The following is a 19,077-nucleotide window of genomic DNA, read 5'->3' on the forward strand; positions in this document are numbered from 1 at the left end:
GTACCCCAGTGTTATACAGTGACAGACCCATCCCCACCAGTACTGTGCCCCAGTGTTATACACTGACAGACCCGTCCCCACCAGTACTGTACCCCAGTGTTATACAGTGACAGACCCGTCCCCACCAGTACTGTACCCCAGTGTTATACAGTGACAGACCCGTCCCCACCAGTACTGTACCCCAATGTTATACAGTGACAGACCCATCCCCACCAGTACTGTACCCCAGTGTTATACAGTGACAGACCCGTCCCCACCAGTACTGTACCCCAGTGTTATACAGTGACAGACCCATCCCCACCAGTACTGTACCCCAGTGTTATACAGTGACAGACCCGTCCCCACCAGTACTGTACCCCAGTGTTATACAGTGACAGACCCATCCCCACCAGTACTGTACCCCAGTGTTATACAGTGACAGACCCATCCCCACCAGTACTGTACCCCAGTGTTATACAGTGACAGACCCGTCCCCACCAGTACTGTACCCCAGTGTTATACAGTGACAGACCCATCCCCACCAGTACTGTACCCCAAGTGTTATACAGTGACAGACCCATCCCCACCAGTACTGTACCCCAGTGTTATACAGTGACAGACCCGTCCCCACCAGTACTGTACCCCAATGTTATACAGTGACAGACCCATCCCCACCAGTACTGTACCCCAGTGTTATACAGTGACAGACCCGTCCCCACCAGTACTGTACCCCAATGTTATACAGTGACAGACCCATCCCCACCAGTACTGTACCCCAGTGTTATACAGTGACAGACCCATCCCCACCAGTACTGTATCCCAGTGATATACAGTGACAGACCCATCCCCACCAGTACTGTACCCCAGTGTTATACAGCGACAGACCCATCCCCACCAGTACTGTACCCCAGTGTTATACAGCGACAGACCCGTCCCCACCAGTACTGTACCCCAGTGTTATACAGTGACAGACCCATCCCCACCAGTACTGTACACCAGTGTTATACAGTGACAGACCCGTCCCCACCAGTACTGTACCCCAGTGTTATACAGTGACAGACCCGTCCCCACCAGTACTGTACCCCAGTGTTATACAGTGACAGACCCATCCCCACCAGTACTGTACCCCAGTGTTATACAGTGACAGACCCTCCCCACCAGTACTGTACCCCAGTGTATACAGTGACAGACCCGTCCCCACCAGTACTGTACCCCAGTGTTATACAGTGACAGACCCATCCCCACCAGTACTGTACCCCAGTGTTATACAGTGACAGACCCGTCCCCACTAGTACTGTACCCCAGTGTTATACACTGACAGACCCATCCCCACCAGTACTGTACCCCAGTGTTATACAGTGACAGACCCATCCCCACCAGTACTGTACCCCAGTGTTATACAGTGACAGACCCTTCCCACCAGTACTGTACCCCAGTGTTATACAGTGACAGACCCGTCCCCACCAGTACTGTACCCCAGTGTTATACAGTGACAGACCCGTCCCCACCAGTACTGTGTCCCAGTGATATACAGTGACAGACCCATCCCCACCAGTACTGTACCCCAGTGTTATACAGTGACAGACCCTCCCCACCAGTACTGTGTCCCAGTGATATACAGTGACAGACCCGTCCCCACCAGTACTGTGTCCCAGTGATATACAGTGACAGACCCATCCCCACCAGTACTGTATCCCAGTGTTATACAGTGACAGACCCGTCCCCACCAGTACTGTACCCAGTGTTATACACTGACAGACCCGTCCCCACCAGTACTGTACCCTAGTGTTATACAGTGACAGACCCGTCCCCACCAGTACTGTACCCAGTGTTATACAGTGACATGCCCATCCCCACCAGTACTGTACACCAGTGTTATACAGTGATAGACCCGTCCCCACCAGTACTGTACCCCAGTGTTATACAGAGACAGACCCGTCCCCACCAGTACTGTACCCCAGTGTTATACAGTGACAGACACGTCCACACCAGTACTGTACCCCAGTGTTATACAGTGACAGACCCTTCCCCACCAGTACTGTACCCCAGTGTTATACAGTGACTGACCCATCCCCACCAGTACTGTACCCCAGTGTTACACACTGACAGACCTGTCCCCACCAGTACTGTACCCCAGTGTTATACAGTGACAGACCTGTCCCCACCAGTACTGTACCCCAGTGTTATACAGTGACAGACCCGCCCCACCAGTACTGTACACCAGTGTTATACAGTGACAGACCCGTCCCCACCTGTACTGTACCCCAGTGTTATACAGTGACAGACCTGTACTGTCTCCAGCAGTTTGAATCAGATTAACGGACACTTTGCGTATTAATAACTTTTCTTGCCGAGCTGAGGAAATGAATCATGTGGATGGTGAGTGTGTTGCGTAGAAAGCGCAGCCTCTCCATCTCTGAGAGTTAAAATCGCTGTGCACTGAGGAGGTGACTGTTTGTGTTTTCTCCCAGGCCTGTGTGCTGAGGTGACTGTGTGTTTGTGTTTACTCCCAGGCCTGTGTGCTGAGGTGACTGTGTGTTTGTGTTTACTCCCAGGCCTGTGTGCTGAGGTGACTGTGTGTTTGTGTTTACTCCCAGGCCTGTGTGCTGAGGTGACTGTGTGTTTGTGTTTTCTCCCAGGCCTGTGTGCTGAGGTGACTGTGTGTTTGTGTTTACTCCCAGGCCTGTGTGCTGAGGTGACTGTGTGTTTGTGTTTACTCCCAGGCCTGTGTGCTGAGGTGACTGTGTGTTTGTGTTTACTCCCAGGCCTGTGTGCTGAGGTGACTGTGTGTTTGTGTTTACTCCCAGGCCTGTGTGCTGAGGTGACTGTGTGTTTGTGTTTACTCCCAGGCCTGTGTGCTGAGGTGACTGTGTGTTTGTGTTTACTCCCAGGCCTGTGTGCTGAGGTGACTGGTTGTGTTTACTCCCAGGCCTGTGTGCTGAGGTGACTGTGTGTTTGTGTTTACTCCCAGGCCTGTGTGCTGAGGTGACTGTGTGTTTGTGTTTACTCCCAGGCCTGTGTGCTGAGGTGACTGTGTGTTTGTGTTTACTCCCAGGCCTGTGTGCTGAGGTGACTGTGTGTTTGTGTTTACTCCCAGGCCTGTGTGCTGAGGTGACTGTGTGTTTGTGTTTACTCCCAGGCCTGTGTGCTGAGGTGACTGTGTGTTTGTGTTTACTCCCAGGCCTGTGTGCTGAGGTGACTGTGTGTTTGTGTTTACTCCCAGGCCTGTGTGCTGAGGTGACTGTGTGTTTGTGTTTACTCCCAGGCCTGTGTGCTGAGGTGACTGTGTGTTTGTGTTTACTCCCAGGCCTGTGTGCTGAGGTGACTGTGTGTTTGTGTTTACTCCCAGGCCTGTGTGCTGAGGTGACTGTGTGTTTGTGTTTACTCCCAGGCCTGTGTGCTGAGGTGACTGTGTGTTTGTGTTTACTCCCAGGCCTGTGAGCTGCTGACGCTATGACTGGGGTGGTGAATTCTGGCTCCATTGATCAGATGGAACTCAGTTCCCGCAAGGACACGCTGTGTTTCCAGGTTAGTCCGTTCAGTCAGGGAATGGCTGTTAAAGCTCGAGAACATCTTCAATAACAATCATTTCTTATCGGTCAGCAGCCAGATTGGGCAATGTCAGTTTGGCTTTCAAAAGCTGAATAAAGGTGAGAGGGGTCCCCAAATTGTGAGATTCCAGATCCCCAGCCAGTGATCCCAGTGCCAGATCCCCAGCCAGTGATCTCAGGGCCAGATCCCCATCCAGTGATCCCAGTGCCAGATCCCCATCCAGTGATCTCAGGGCCAGATCCCCATCCAGTGATCCCAGTGCCAGATCCATAGCCAGTGATCTCAGTGCCAGATCCCCAGCCAGTGATCTCAGTGCCAGATCCCCAGCCCGTGACCCAGCTCCAGATCCCCAGCCAGTGATCTCAGTGCCAGGTCCCCAGCCAGTGATCTCAGTGCCAGGTCCCCAGCCAGTGATCTCAGCCCCAGATCCTCAGCCAGTGATCTCAGCCCCAGATCCTCAGCCAGTGATCTCAGCCCCAGATCCCCAGCCAGTGATCTCTGTGCCAGATCCCCAGTCAGTGATCTCAGTGCCAGATCCCCAGCCCGTGACCCAGCTCCAGATCCCCAGCAGGTGATCTCAGTGCCAGATCCCCAGTCAGTGATCTCAGTGCCAGATCCAAAGCCAGTGATCTCAGTGTCAGTTCCCCAGCTAGTGATCCCAATGCCAGATCCCCAGCCAGTGATCTCTGTGCCAGATCCCCAGTCAGTGATCTCAGTGCCAGATCCCCAGCACGTGACCCAGCTCCAGATTCTCAGCCAGTGATCCCAATGCCAGATCCCCAGCCAGTGATCTCAGTACCAGACCCCAGCCAGTGATCTCAGTCCCAGATCCCCCGCCAGCGATCCCAGCGCCAGATCCCCAGCCAGTGATTTTAGCACCAGATCCACAGCCAGTGATCCCAGTGCCAGATCCCCAGCCAGTGACCCAGCTCCAGATCCCCAGGCAGTGTTCCCAGTGCCAGATCCCCAGCCAGTGACCCAGCTCCAGATCCACAGCCAGTGATCCCAGTGCCAGGTCCCCAGCCAGTGATCTCAGGGCCAGATCCCCATCCAGTGATCCCAGTGCCAGATCCCCAGCCAGCGATCCCAGTGCCAGGTCCCCAGCCAGTGATCTCAGGGCCAGATCCCCATCCAGTGATCCCAGTGCCAGATCCCCAGCCAGCGATCCCAGCGCTAGATCCCCAGCCAGTGATCTCAGTGCCAGATCCCCAGTCAGTGATCTCAGTACCAGATCCCCAGGTAGTGATCCCAATGCCAGATCCCCAGCCAGTGATCTCAGTGCCAGATCCCCAGCCCGTGACCCAGCTCCAGATTCCCAGCCAGTGATCTCAGTGTCAGATCCCCAGTCAGTGATCTCAGTACCAGATCCCCAGCCAGTGATCTCAGTCCCAGATACCCAGCCAGTGATCTCAGTCCCAGATCACCAGCCAGTGTTCCCAGTGCCAGATCCCCAGCCAGTGATCTTAGCACCAGATCCACAGCCAGTGATCCCAGTGCCAGATCCCCAGCCAGTGACCCAGCTCCAGATCCCCAGCCAGTGATCCCCGTGCCAGATCCCAAGCCAGTGATCTCAGTGCCAGATCCCCAGCCAGTGTTCCCAGTGCCAGATCCCCAGCCAGTGATCTCTGTGCCAGATTCCCAGTCAGTGACCTCAGTGCCAGATCCCCAGCCAGTGATCTCAGCCCCAGATCCTCAGCCAGTGATCCCAATGCCAGATCCCCAGCCAGTGATCTCTGTGCCAAATCCCCAGTCAGTGATGTCAGTGCCAGATCCCCAGCCAGTGATCTCAGTCCCAGATCACCAGCCAGTGTTCCCAGTGCCAGATCCCCAGCCAGCGATCCCAGCGCCAGATCCCCAGCCAGTGATCTTAGCACCAGATCCCCAGCCAGTGACCCAGCTCCAGATCCCCAGCCAGTGATCCCCGTGCCAGATCCCCAGCCAGTGATCTCAGGGCCAGATCCCCATCCAGTGATCCCAGTGCCAGATCCCCAGCCAGCGATCCCAGCGCTAGATCCCCAGCCAGTGATCTCAGTGCCAGATCCCCAGCCAGTGATCTCAGCCCCAGATCCTCAGCCAGTGATCCCAATGCCAGATCCCCAGCCAGTGATCCCAGTGCCAGATCCCCAGCCAGTGATCCCAGAGCCTGATCCCCAGCCAGTGATCTCAGTCCCAGATCCTCCTCCAGTGATCTCAGCCACAGATCCCCAGCCAGTGATCCCAGAGCCTGATCCCCAGCCAGTAATTCCAGCACCAGAACCATAGTCAGTAGCCCCAGAGCCTGATCCACAGCGAGTGATCTCATTGCCAGACCCCCAGCCAGCGATCCCAGCGCCAGATCCCCAGCCAGTGATCTCAGCCCCAGATCCACAGCCAGTGATCTCAGCCCCAGATCCCCAGCCAGTGATTCCAGCCCCAGATCCTCAGTCAATGATGCCAGTCCCAGATCCCCAGCCAGTGATCCCAGCACCAGATCCCCAGCCAGTGGTCTCAGTCCCAGATCCCCAGCCAGTGATCTCAGCACCAGATCCACAGCCAGTGATCTCAGCCCCAGATCCCCAGCCAGTGATTCCAGCCCCAGATCCTCAGTCAATGATGCCAGTCCCAGATCTCCAGCCAGTGATCCCAGCACCAGATCCCCAGCCAGTGGTCTCAGTCCCAGATCCCCAGCCAGTGATCTCAGTGCCAGATCCACAGCCAGTGATCTCAGTCCCAGATCCCCAGCCAGTGATCTCAGTCCCAGATCCCCAGCCAGTGATCTCAGCGCCAGATCCACAGCCAGTGATCTCAGTCCCAGATCCTCAGTCAATGATGCCAGTCCCAGATCCCCAGCCAGTGATCTCAGTCCCAGATCCCCAGCCAGTGATTCCAGCACCAGAATCACAGCCAGTGATCCTAGTCCTGAACCTCCAGACAGTGATCCTAGCTAGATCCACAGCCAGCGATCTTACCACCAGATGTAGAGCCAGTGATCCCAGCCCCAGATCCCTAGCCAGAGATTCCAGAGCCTGATCCACAGCATGTAATCTCTGTGTCAGATCCACAGCCAGTGATCCCAATGCTAGATTCTCAGCCAGTGATTTCAGCACCAGATCCTCCTCCAGTGATCTCAGCCACAGATCCCCAGCCAGTGATCTCAGTGCCAGATCCCCAGCCAGTGATCTCAGTCCCAGATCCCCAGCCAGTGATCTCAGCGCCAGATCCACAGCCAGTGATCTCAGTCCCAGATCCCCAGCCAGCGATCCCAGCGCCAGATCCCCAGCCAGTGATCTTAGCACCAGATCCCCAGCCAGTGACCCAGCTCCAGATCCCCAGCCAGTGATCCCCGTGCCAGATCCCCATCCAGTGATATCAGGGCCAGATCCCCATCCAGTGATCCCAGTGCCAGATCCCCAGCCAGCGATCCCAGCGCTAGATCCCCAGCCAGTGATCTCAGTGCCAGATCCCCAGCCAGTGATCTCAGCCCCAGATCCTCAGCCAGTGATCCCAATGCCAGATCCCCAGCCAGTGATCCCTGTGCCAGATCCCCAGCCAGTGATCCCAGAGCCTGAGCCCCAGCCAGTGATCTCAGTCCCAGATCCTCCTCCAGTGATCTCAGCCACAGATCCCCAGCCAGTGATCCCAGAGCCTGATCCCCAGCCAGTGATCTCAGTCCCAGATCCCCAGCCAGTGATCTCAGCACCAGATCCACAGCCAGTGATCTCAGCCCCAGATCCCCAGCCAGTGATTCCAGCCCCAGATCCTCAGTCAATGATGCCAGTCCCAGATCCCCAGCCAGTGATCCCAGCACCAGATCCCCAGCCAGTGGTCTCAGTCCCAGATCCCCAGCCAGTGATCTCAGCGCCAGATCCACAGCCAGTGATCTCAGTCCCAGATCCCCAGCCAGTGATCTCAGTCCCAGATCCCCAGCCAGTGATCTCAGCGCCAGATCCACAGCCAGTGATCTCAGTCCCAGATCCTCAGTCAATGATGCCAGTCCCAGATCCCCAGCCAGTGATCTCAGTCCCAGATCCCCAGCCAGTGATTCCAGCACCAGAATCACAGCCAGTGATCCTAGTCCTGAACCTCCAGACAGTGATCCTAGCTAGATCCACAGCCAGCGATCTTACCACCAGATGTAGAGCCAGTGATCCCAGCCCCAGATCCCTAGCCAGAGATTCCAGAGCCTGATCCACAGCATGTAATCTCTGTGTCAGATCCACAGCCAGTGATCCCAGTGCTAGATTCTCAGACAGTGATTTCAGCACCAGATCCTCCTCCAGTGATCTCAGCCACAGATCCCCAGCCAGTGATCTCAGTGCCAGATCCCCAGCCAGTGATCTCAGTCCCAGATCCCCAGCCAGTGATCCCAGCGCCAGATCCACAGCCAGTGATCTCAGTCTCAGATCCCCAGCCAGTGATCCCAGTGCCAGATACCCAGCCCGTGATCTCAGTGCCAGATCCACAGCCAGTGATCTCAGTCCCAGATCCCCAGCCAGTGATCCCAGCGCCAGATCCCCAGCCAGTGATCCCAGTGCCAGATCCCCAGCCAGTGATCCCAGTGCCAGATCCCCAGCCAGTGTACCCAGTCCCAAATCCTCAGCCACTGATCCCAGTGCCAGATCCCTATCTGGTGATTCCTGCTCCAGATCCCAATCCAGTGAATCCAGTTGCTTAGTGAAGCCCGGGATTGGGTTATAGATGGATGCAGGTCTTGGTGGACTGTGGGAGGGACTGCGGGTGGTGGGGTAGTAGTGCTTATTCAAACAGTGATGATGAGAAGGGTCTCCAGTGTTGGAAGGTGCCCAGTCTCCCTGACCTGTCCCTCACTATTATCTTCTTTTCTTGCCCAGATATTTCCTGATCCCTCCGACTTTGACCATTTCTGTCGACTGAAAGATCGTCTCCCATCCATTGTGGTGGAACCAAGTGAGGGAGAGGTGGAGAGTGGGGAACTGCGATGGCCACCAGAGGAGATGGTGGTCACTGAGGAAGTAAGTGCGGAAGCCAGCAAAGAGAGTGAGACGCTGGTCAGTATGGAGCAATAACTGAACCTCTCACGAACAATAAACTGAGTGCCTCTGGAGAAGGTGAGAGGATGAAGATCTTCCCGCTGGAAGCCAAACCAGGGGGAGGACTACCCTTGAGGCCTGGCCTGGATAGGCTTGGCCTGGAATTTCTGGACATTTCCAGAGACCTCAGATTGTGTGGGCTTGCTGTAAGTGTGCTGTCCTGTTCGGCGGATAGACGCTTCTATCCTTTACAAAGCCTCAGAACTATTATTTTTTTCCTCAGTGTTTTGTTTACTGAACTGTGATATCTGCAATGAGATTTGAGGGGGGGTTGTGCCAAGGCCTGTCACTGTATATTTGCAGTTGGCACCAATCCCATCAACCACATGCAAAGTGTTAGAACCCACACGGGTCTGACGGGGTCGGAATGATTAACTACCCTGTGCACCTTCCAGCTCCCTCGGTAAGGGAATGGGGACCTTTACCAATGCCTGACTGTGCATCAATAGAGTTGGCCAGTCAGGCAGTGAGTAATAAAGGCCCAGTGGGGAGCTACTGGAGATGTATATAATAGTAGTTGTAAAATAAAGTAGATTTTGCTTCACAAACTTGGTGTGGACTCTTTGTGGCCTTTACAAAATAATACTACTGTTTAGAAAACACCAAAGTATATCATAGAGTTCACCTGACCTACAACTGTTTATTAATTTTGGTTATGGGGAGCACAAGGGCCTTCCTTTCAAATGTTATTCAACAGAGACCTTAAGCACTTTTAATCAAAAACAAAGTTTATTCTACAAAGTTAGTTAACATTTGTATAAACACACACAGGAAGAATTTTCATCAACAACAAACGTTGATTTGTAGTTGATCTGTGTCACACAGCTACAGTAATCTATGCATAACCCTTAATGAATTCCCTCTTAACTGTTCCAATTCACTGACAAGTAAAACTAGAAACCCCTTTTCAAAGGTGGGGCTCAGCACCCGGCATTCTTACTGGTATAAGACTTGTTATTGATGCTCTGTTCCCCTTTTCAAACAGCAGGTTTGAATTACTTCCGGAAAGCAATTATCTCTTTTAAGTTATCAATAAGTCTGGAAACAACTTTTAAAATGAAGCTGGAGAAACACTTCTTTCAACCTGTGCAGTTCAAACCCAGTCCAAAACTCAAAGCGAAAAGTAAAACCCAGAGCCACAGCCCAGCTCCGCCCACATAACGACATCACGCCTTTACAAAACAATGCTACTCTGTAAGAAAACTAAAAGTGGTTCAAACGTACACGGCCTCGGAGACGCTCAGGATCCTCACCCCCACGATTCCCTGAGCGATTAGAACGGTCAAGCCCTGCCTCTTGGTCCTGCATAGGCCTGGACCCTGCCAGTCACATACACATACAAACATAGAAAGGAGGAGTAGGAAGAGGCCTTCGAGCCTGCTCCAACATTATTTTATGGGATGTGGGAGTCGCTGGCTGGACCAGCATTTATTACCCATCGTGGAGGGCATTTAAAAAAAAAAATCTTTTTATTGCCATTTTTCATATTTATAAACAGTTGTCTATATCCATCATTTTTTTCTTGCCCGCACTAATTTACTTTATTGTACAGAAAGGTTTATTTAGCGGTGAGCGGTTTAGCTCACTGGGCTAAATCACTGGCTTTCAAAGCAGACCAAGGCAGGCCAGCAGCACGGTTCAATTCCCGTACCAGCCTCCCCGGACAGGCGCCGGAATGTGGTGACTAGGGGCTTTTCACAGTAACTTCATTGAAGCCTACTCGTGACAATAAGCCATTTTCATTTCATTTTGTCCTTCATTTAACTGCCCTCTGGATCGATCTATAGTTCCACCCCTTCCCCGTTGCCCCCCCCCCCCCCCCCCCCCCCCCCCCCCCGGGGTTGCGCAGTCCTTTGCTTCCTCGTCTATCTTGGGTTTTTAACCTTGGCTTACTCCTCGCTGCCGGCCTCGAGCAGGTTTTGGAACAGGACGACGAACTGCCCCCAGTATCCAGGAAGCCTTCCTCTGACCCTCGGATGGCGTACTGAATCTTCTCCAGGTGGAGAGATTCCGAGAGGTCAGCGAGCCAGTCTGCAGCTTTGGGCGGTGCTGCCGATCGCCAGCCGAGCGGGATTCTCCGGCGTGCGATTAGGGAAGCGAAAGCAAGGGCATTGGCCCCCTTCCCCATGTGTAGCTCTGGCTGCTCCGATACCCCGAAGATTGCCACAATTGGGCATGGTTTCCAAGAGGGCATTTAAGAGTCAACCACATTGCTGTGAGACTCCTACCTCAGACTCCTATTCATTGACTACAGCTCCGCCTTCAACACCATAATCCCAACTAAGCTCATATCAAAGCTCCAAAACCTAGGACTAGGCTCTCCACTCTGCAACTGGATCCTCGATTTTCTGACCCACAGACCACAATCAGTAAGAATCAACAACACCTCCTCCACAATAGTCCTCAATACCGGTGCCCTGCAAGGCTGTGTACTTAGCCCCCTACTCTACTCCCTGTACACACACGACTGCGTGGCAAAACTTGGTTCCAACTCCATGTACAAGTTTGCTGACGATACGACCATAATGGGCCGGATCTCGAATAACGATGAGTCAGAATACAGGAGGGAGATAGAGAACCTAGTGGAGTGGTGTAGCGAAAATAATCTCTCCATCAATGCCAGCAAAACTAAAGAGCTGGTCATCGACTTCAGGAAGCAAAGTACTGTACACACCCCTGTCAGCATCAACGGAGCCGAGGTGGAGATGGTTAGCAGTTTCAAATTCCTAGGGGTGCACATCACCAACAATCTGTCCTGGTCCACCCACGTCGACGCTATCACCAAGAAAGCACAACAGCGCCTATACTTCCTCAGGAAACTAAGGAAATTCGGTATGTCCACATTAACCCTTACCAACTTTTACAGATGCACTATGGAGAGCATCCTATCGGGCTGCATCACAGCCTGGTATGGCAACTGCTCGGCCCAGGACCGCAAGGAACTTCAGAGAGTCGTGAATATCGCCCAATCATCACACGAACCCAGCTTATTCACTCTTCCAACTTCTTCCATCGGGCAGGAGATACAGAAGTCTGAGAACACGCACGAACAGACTCAAAAACAGCTTCTTCCCCACTGTCACCAGACTCCTAAATGACCCTCTTATTGACTGACCTCATTAACACTACACCCTGTATGCTTCATCCGTGCCGGTGCTTATGTAGTTACATTTTGTATATCTTGTGTTTCCCTATTATGTATTTTCTTTTTATTCCCTTTTCTTCCCATGTACTGAATGATCTGTTGAGCTGCTCGCAGAAAAATATTTTTCACTGTACCTCGGTACACGTGACAATAAACAAAATCCATCCAATCAAATGTAGGCCAGACCAGGTAAGGACGGCAGATTTCCTTCCCTAAAGGACATTACTGAACCAGATGGGTTTTTACTACAATCGATAATGGTTTCTTGGTCATTGTTAGACTTTTAATTCCAGATTTTTATTGAATCCAAAGTTCACCATCTCCAGTGATGGGATTTGAACCCAGATCCCCAGAGCATTACTCTGGGTCTCTGGATTACTAGTCCAGTTAGGATAACACCACTCCACTGCCTCCCCTATTCATTATGATCACGGTCCAACTCAATAGCCTAACCCCACTTTCTCCCCCATATTCTTTGATCTCCTTCGCTTTAAGTGCCATGTCTAACTGCTTCGTGAAAATATATAATGTTTTAGCATCAACTACTTCCTGGGGTGATGAATTCCACAGGCCGACCATTCTCTGGGTGAAGAAATGTCTCCTTATCTCCGTCTGGAATGGTTTACCCAGAATCCTCAGGCTGTGACCCCTGATTCTGGACACACCCATCATTGGTAACATCTTCCCTGCATCTACCCTGTCTAGTCCTGTTAGAATTTTATACGTCTCTATGAGATCCCCCTCATTCTTCTGAACTCCAGCGAGAACAATCCTGCCTTGAACACCTCAGATCTGTCTTTCAGTAGGGAGTCAATCTTGCGGTTGAGCCATGGTTTCCGGTTGGGGAACGTACGTACTGCTTTCTTTGGCACGCAGTCGTCCACACATTTGCTGATGAAGTCTGTGACGGTGGTGGCATACTCATTTAAGTTAGTCGCTGAGTTCTTAAATATGGATCAGTCCACTGTCTCCAAGCAGTCACGTAAGAACTCTTCTGTCTCCTCGGACCAGCACTGCACAACCTTCTTAGCTGGATTCTCCCGCTTGAGTTTCTGCTTGTAAGCCGGGAGAAGAAGCACAGTCTTATGGTCTGATTTCCCAAAGTGCGGTCGGGGGATGGAACGGTAGGCGCCCTTGATTTTTGAGTAGCAGTGGTCAAGAGTGTTGTAGCCCCTGGTGGTACAGGAGATGTGCTGGTGGAATTTTGGCAGTACACTCTTGAGGTTGGCTTTGTTGAAGTCTCCGGCTACGATGAACAAGGCCTCCGGGTGTTCTGTTTCATGGTTGTTTATGACTGTGTCCAGTTCATCCAGCGCCTTCCTCACTTCTGCCTGGGGTGGGATGTAGGCCGCTGTGATAATGGCTGAAGTGAACTCACGTGGAAGATAGTATGGGCGGCACTTTACGGTCAGGTATTCCAGGTCTGGGGAGCAGTAGGTCGCCAGGGTCGCCACATCCAAGCACCAGGAGGAGTTGATGAGGAGGCAAACCCCTCCACCCTTCGCTTTGCCTGAAGATGCCGTGCGGTCCGCCCGGTGAATAGAGAAGCCTTCAGGTTGTATGGCACAGTCCAGTGAGGCAGGGGTGAGCCATGTCTCTGTGAAACAGAGCACACAGCAGTCTCTTACTTCACTCTGAGAGGTAAGTCTGGCGTTAAGTTCATCCAGCTTGTTTTCAATCGCTTGGACGTTTGCCAGGAGTATGCTGGGGAGAGGGGTCTTGGAAACCGCTTTGCTTCAGTCTAACCTGCAGACCGCTGCGTTTCCCTCGCTTTCCTCGGTCGGCGGCGACTGAGGCTGGATGGTCTCGGGATGCGATGTGAGGTGTGGCCTTGTGGGAGGTAGGTGGTTGTGTTTGGTAGGGTCCCGGGCGCTGGCTTCGATTTGGAGTTGCCAGGGAGGCGAGTTTGCCCCTGCATTCTGTAAATATGGAGCGATCGAGTCCTCACGCGGGGTCTCCGCTGGTCCGGGGGTCTTTAGTCCAGATTTGGGTCGGAGGCAGGGCCTTCCTGGGTCAGGTTGGGCCAGGTGCCGTCTTCGGCTCCAGCATTGGTAGTCTGGTCGGTGGCTCCTGGAATCGGGCCTTGGGGTAGGCATGGTCAGGTCTCCACTTGGATTCTTCTTTCCTCCGTCTGCCGATAAAGCGGGACGCTGGGCAGGTCCCTCCGGATCGGGCATTGCGGAGGCTGGGTCGGGCGTGCCGGGGGCTGGCGTCGCTTCCCAGGCCAGGGCGGGTCCCTCCGGATCGGGCATTCCGGAGGCTGGGTCGGGCGTGCCGGGGGCTGGCGTCGCTTCCCAGGCCAGGGCGGGTCCTGCGCGAGGTCTCTCCGGGGTCCCTCCGGATCGGGCATTCCGGAGGCTGGGTCGGGCGTGCCGGGGGCTGGCGTCGCTTCCCAGGCCAGGGCGGGTCCCTCCGGATCGGGCATTCCGGAGGCTGGGTCGGGCGTGCCGGGGGCTGGCGTCGCTTCCCAGGCCAGGGAGGGTCCTGCGCGAGGTCTCTCCGGGGTCCCTCCGGATCGGGCATTCCGGAGGCTGGGTCGGGCGTGCCGGGGGCTGGCGTCGCTTCCCAGGCCAGGGCCTGCGCGAGGTCGAGGCCGGACTTCCCGTTCAGGCCTCATCTGCTTCCAGGTCAAAGCCAGGGTCGGGTCGGCCCACGGACATCGGAGGATCTTCAAAGCTGTACGTAAACATAAAAGAGAAAGGTTAGAGATAGTGTATCCTGTTAAAATTAAGTTTTAAAAGGTTAGTATGGTTATAAGAGATGTGATCTGTGTGAGAGAGCTTGAATACCGCCCAGTCCATCACACGAACCTGCCTCCCATCCATGGACTCCATCTACACCTCCCACTGCCGGGGGAAAGCGGGCAGCATAATCAAGGATCCCTCCCACCCGGCTTACTCACTTTTCCAACTTCTTCCATCGGGCAGGAGATACAGAAGTCTGAGAACACGCACGAACAGACTCAAAAACAGCTTCTTCCCCACTGTCACCAGACTCCTAAATGACCCACTTATGGACTGATGAACTTATGGACTGATCTGATCTCTCCACATATTTCCCCTACTGATTAGTACTGTACTCCTGTATGTGTCACCCGATCCTGTGTCTGTGTATTTACAGTGTGTATTCATCGTATGTCCTATGTTTTTCCAAGTATGGAACGATCTGTCTGGATTGTACGCAGAACAATACTTTTCACTGTACCTCAGTACACGTGGACATAAACAAATCCAATCCAATCCAGCAATTAAATAAGGGTAACTACAAAGACATGAGGGAGGAGCTGGCCAGAGTTGATTGGAGAAGGAGCCGAGCAGGGAAGACAGTGGAACAGCAATGGCAGGAGTTTTTGAGGGTTATTCGGGAGGCACAACAGAAATTCATCCCAAGGAGGAGGAAACATGCTAAGGGGAGGACAAGGCATCCATGGCTGACGAGGGAAGTCAAGGACAGCATCAAAGCAAAAGAAACAGCATACAAAGTGGCGAGGATTAGTGGGAAGCCAGAGGATTGGGAAGCCTTTAAAAGCGAGCAGAGGACAACTGAAAAAGCAATAAGGGGGGAGAAGATGAAATATAAGTGTAAGCTAGCTAGTAATATAAAGGAAGACAGGAAGAGGATTTTCCGTGGCGACCATGTAGTGAGCCACCATTTGGTGGCTCCCACTCAAAGCGGATTTCTTCGGTCTTTTCCCCACCCAAAGGGTGTAGTATTTGGGAGCAAGAAGTACAGGAGTTCCCGGGGAAGGTAATACTCCTCTGGTGTGGCTGGTGTATGGATCCGGCGTTCCTGGGGAAGGTAACACTCCTCTGGTGTGGCTGGTGTATGGATCCGGCGTTCCCGGGGAAGGTAACACTCCTCTGGTGTGGCTGGTGTATGGATCCGGCGTTCCCGGGGAAGGTAACACTCCTCTGGTGTGGCTGGTGTATGGATCCAGCGTTCCCGGGGAAGGTAATACTCCTCTGGTGTGGCTGGTGTATGGATCCGGCGTTCCCGGGGAAGGTAATACTCCTCTGGTGTGGAATCTTTGTGGTGCGCCACAGGGAAAGATGGCAGAGGGCAATGGGGGCGGCTGCTTGCCAGGTAGTTGATGGAGCAGCTGATAAAGTTCCTCAATGATAAGTTTTGGCAGCAGAGTTACAAGGCCCTGAAAGACTAAGCCATGGTGGTGAGATCTGGGACGAGCGAGCGAGCGGAGCAGAGGCTGGAGTCCCAGGGCCTGACCATCCAGAAAATGGAGGAGGCGATTGGGGACCACGAGGAGCAGTTGGCCTTGTTGGTGGCTAAGATGGGAGTGACGCGGGAGAGCCGGAAAAAAGCTGAGGGAGAAGGTGGAAGATTTGGAGAATCGCTCCAGGAATAAAACCTAAGGATTGTCGAGCTGCCTGAAGACGTTGAAGGTGCGGAGGCTGCGGTGTATGTGGCAAAGATGTTGGAGAGGTTGATGGGGGAGGGGGCCTTTGACTGGCCCCTGGAGGTGGACCAGGAGCACAGGGCACTGAGGAGGAGGCCACAGGCAGGCGAGCTGCCGCCGACAATGGTGGTGCGACTCCACCGCTTTCTGGACAAGGAGAAGATCCTTCGATGGCTGAGGTTGACCAGGAAATGTACCTGGGAAGGACCTGGGTGTGGACCTGGTGAAGAGGAAGGCCACGTTTAACCAGATTAAGGCCGGATAAAGGGGGGTGAGGTTTGGGGTACCCGGCTCACCTCTAGATGGCTTTCCAGAAACCAGAGTACTGCTTCGGCCCACCAGAGGAGGCGATGGAATTTATGAGGGACAATGAACTGGGAGGAGGGTGAGGACATGGAACTTTGGAGGAGTTTTGCGTGTTCTTTAAAGTGTTTTGTAGTGGGATTTCAGGGCGGGTTTTGACGGGGGAGCAATGATGGTGAGGGTGCCTTTTGTTACTGGTGAGGGATAGGTAGTTGGGGCGGTTGGGGGGGGGAGGTATTGGAGGGAGGTGAAATGTTCTTGTCGGATGGCCTGATTTATATTACAAGAACACTTGTAGCTAAAGCTATAAATGATTTATTCACATTAACTGTGAGTCAAATATATACAAAACAACAGATGAATAACAGTATGAACATGTAAAAGCAACTTCTCTCCCAACTTCCAAGTCAGACTGAGGTCACCTGACACTAACATTCACTTATTATACTAATGAGACTTCTAATGGTCTGTCAGTGAATTACAACACAACCATGAGATCACCACATCCCCTTTCCTTTGAAGGAATAAATTAGTACATTATCATCAGTATATTTACATGTGATATCATTAACCTGTGAGTCTAACAATATTAATTGTTTTTTTAAAACTGGTTTAACAAATATCCATGTATATATGTGTATATATGAACAAGAAAAAACAGCAAGCATAGTTCGTACAAATAGTCCAAATCTACAAATTGAGTCAATCAGGTTTTCTTCTGACTGTGGCTGATCTTCTCAAATTTGACCTTGCTGCTCAGAACTTGTAGATTCAATGTCCTCCGTGACATTCTCATGCTCAGGGACTGCTGTAATATCTGACACTGCAGCCGACGTTGATTCTGACCTAGATTCATCATCCATCACATTGTTATGAAAGAGTGCGCGATGATTTCTTCTAAACACCAACCCTTCATCAGTCTGTATATTGTAGGAACGAGCTGCTACTTCTTCAAGTACAATGGCTTTTCTCGATCAGTTCCCTGAATTTTCGATTCTCACAATGTCAGCACAACTCAGAGGTGGTAACATTCTGGACACTCTATCATTGAACTGCTTTTGTTTCTCTTTAATGTTTGAGTGGGTTTGAGGCAGAGGGGTTTGAGTGAGGTAGTGAGGCAGAGGGGTTTGAGTGAGGTAGTGAGGCAGAGGGGTTTGAGTGAGGTAGTGAGGAAGAGGGGTTTGAGTGAGATAGTGAGGCAGAGGGGTTTGAGTGAGATAGTGAGGTAGAGGGGTTTGAGTGAGATAGTGAGGCAGAGGGGTTTGAGTGAGGTAGTGAGGCAGAGGGGTTTGAGTGAGGTAGTGAGGAAGAGGGGTTTGAGTGAGATAGTGAGGCAGAGGGGTTTGAGTGAGATAGTGAGGTAGAGGGGTTTGAGTGAGGTAGAGGGGTTTGAGTGAGGTAGTGAGGCAGAGGGGTTTGAGTGAGGTAGTGAGGAAGAGGGGTTTGAGTGAGATAGTGAGGCAGAGGGGTTTGAGTGGGATAGTGAGGTAGAGGGGTTTGAGTGAGGTAGAGGGGTTTGAGTGATGTAGTGAGGCAGAGGGGTTTGAGTGAGGTAGTGAGGCAGAGGGGTTTGAGTGAGATAGCGAGGCAGAGGGGTTTGAGTGAGATAGTGAGGTAGAGGGGTTTGAGTGAGATAGTGAGGTAGAGGGGTTTGAGTGAGGTAGAGGGGTTTGAGTGAGGTAGTGAGGCAGAGGGGTTTGAGTGAGGTAGTGAGGCAGAGGGGTTTGAGTGAGATAGTGAGGTAGAGGGGTTTGAGTGAGGTAGTGAGGCAGAGGGGTTTGAGTGAGGTAGTGAGGAAGAGGGGTTTGAGTGAGATAGTGAGGTAGAGGGGTTTGAGTGAGGTAGAGGGGTTTGAGTGAGATAGTGAGGTAGAGGGGTTTGAGTGAGATAGTGAGGCAGAGGGGTTTGAGTGAGATAGTGAGGCAGAGGGGTTTGAGTGAGATAGTGAGGCAGAGGGGTTTGAGTGAGATAGTGAGGTAGAGGGGTTTGAGTGAGGTAGAGGGGTTTGAGTGAGATAGTGAGGTAGAGGGGTTTGAGTGAGGCAGAGGGGTTTGAGTGAAATAGTGAGGCAGAGGGGTTTGAGTGAGGCAGAGGGGTTTGAGTGAGATAGTGAGGTAGAGGGGTTTGAGTGAGGTAGAGGGGTTTGAGTGAGGCAGAGGAGTTTGAGTGAGGTAGTGAGGAAGAGGGGTTTGAGTGAGATAGTGAGGCAGAGGGGTTTGAGTGAGATAGTGAGGTAGAGGGGTTTGAGTGAGGTAGTGAGGAAGAGGGGTTTGAGTGAGGTAGTGAGGTAGAGGGGTTTGAGTGAGGCAGAGGGGTTTGAGTGAGGTAGAGGGGTTTGAGTGAGGTAGTGAGTAAGAGGGGTTTGAGTGAGGTAGAGGGGTTTGAGTGAGGTAGAGGGGTTTGAGTGAGGTAGTGAGGAAGAGGGGTTTGAGTGAGGTAGAGGGGTTTGAGTGAGGTAGTGAGGAAGAGGGGTTTGAGTGAGGTAGTGAGGTAGAGGGGGTTGAGTGAGGTAGAGGGGTTTGAGTGAGGTAGTGAGGAAGAGGGGTTTGAGTGAGGTAGAGGGGTTTGAGTGAGGTAGAGGGGTTGAGTGAGGTAGTGAGGAAGAGGGGTTTGAGTGAGGTAGTGAGTGTAGAGGG

At 52.6% G+C, this 19,077-nt stretch overlaps 1 protein-coding gene across 3 annotated transcripts in view; it reads left to right on the top strand.

Annotated features, from left to right (window-relative positions):
- LOC119966949 (protein LBH-like) overlaps positions 1-9,127 on the top strand; it is a 38,426-nt gene extending 29,299 nt beyond the window's left edge. For all 3 annotated transcript variants that reach the window (XM_038798903.1, XM_038798902.1, XM_038798901.1), the window contains exons 2-3: positions 3,413-3,507; positions 8,361-9,127. In XM_038798903.1, coding sequence (XP_038654831.1) covers positions 3,433-3,507; positions 8,361-8,555 — 270 coding nt within the window. In that variant the 5' untranslated portion in view covers positions 3,413-3,432 and the 3' untranslated portion in view covers positions 8,556-9,127. The remainder of the gene's footprint in view (positions 1-3,412; positions 3,508-8,360) is intronic.
- Positions 9,128-19,077: the final 9,950 nt, after the last annotated feature.

Source organism: Scyliorhinus canicula, chromosome 6, assembly GCF_902713615.1.
Source record: "Scyliorhinus canicula chromosome 6, sScyCan1.1, whole genome shotgun sequence".
NCBI lineage: Eukaryota > Metazoa > Chordata > Chondrichthyes > Carcharhiniformes > Scyliorhinidae > Scyliorhinus > Scyliorhinus canicula.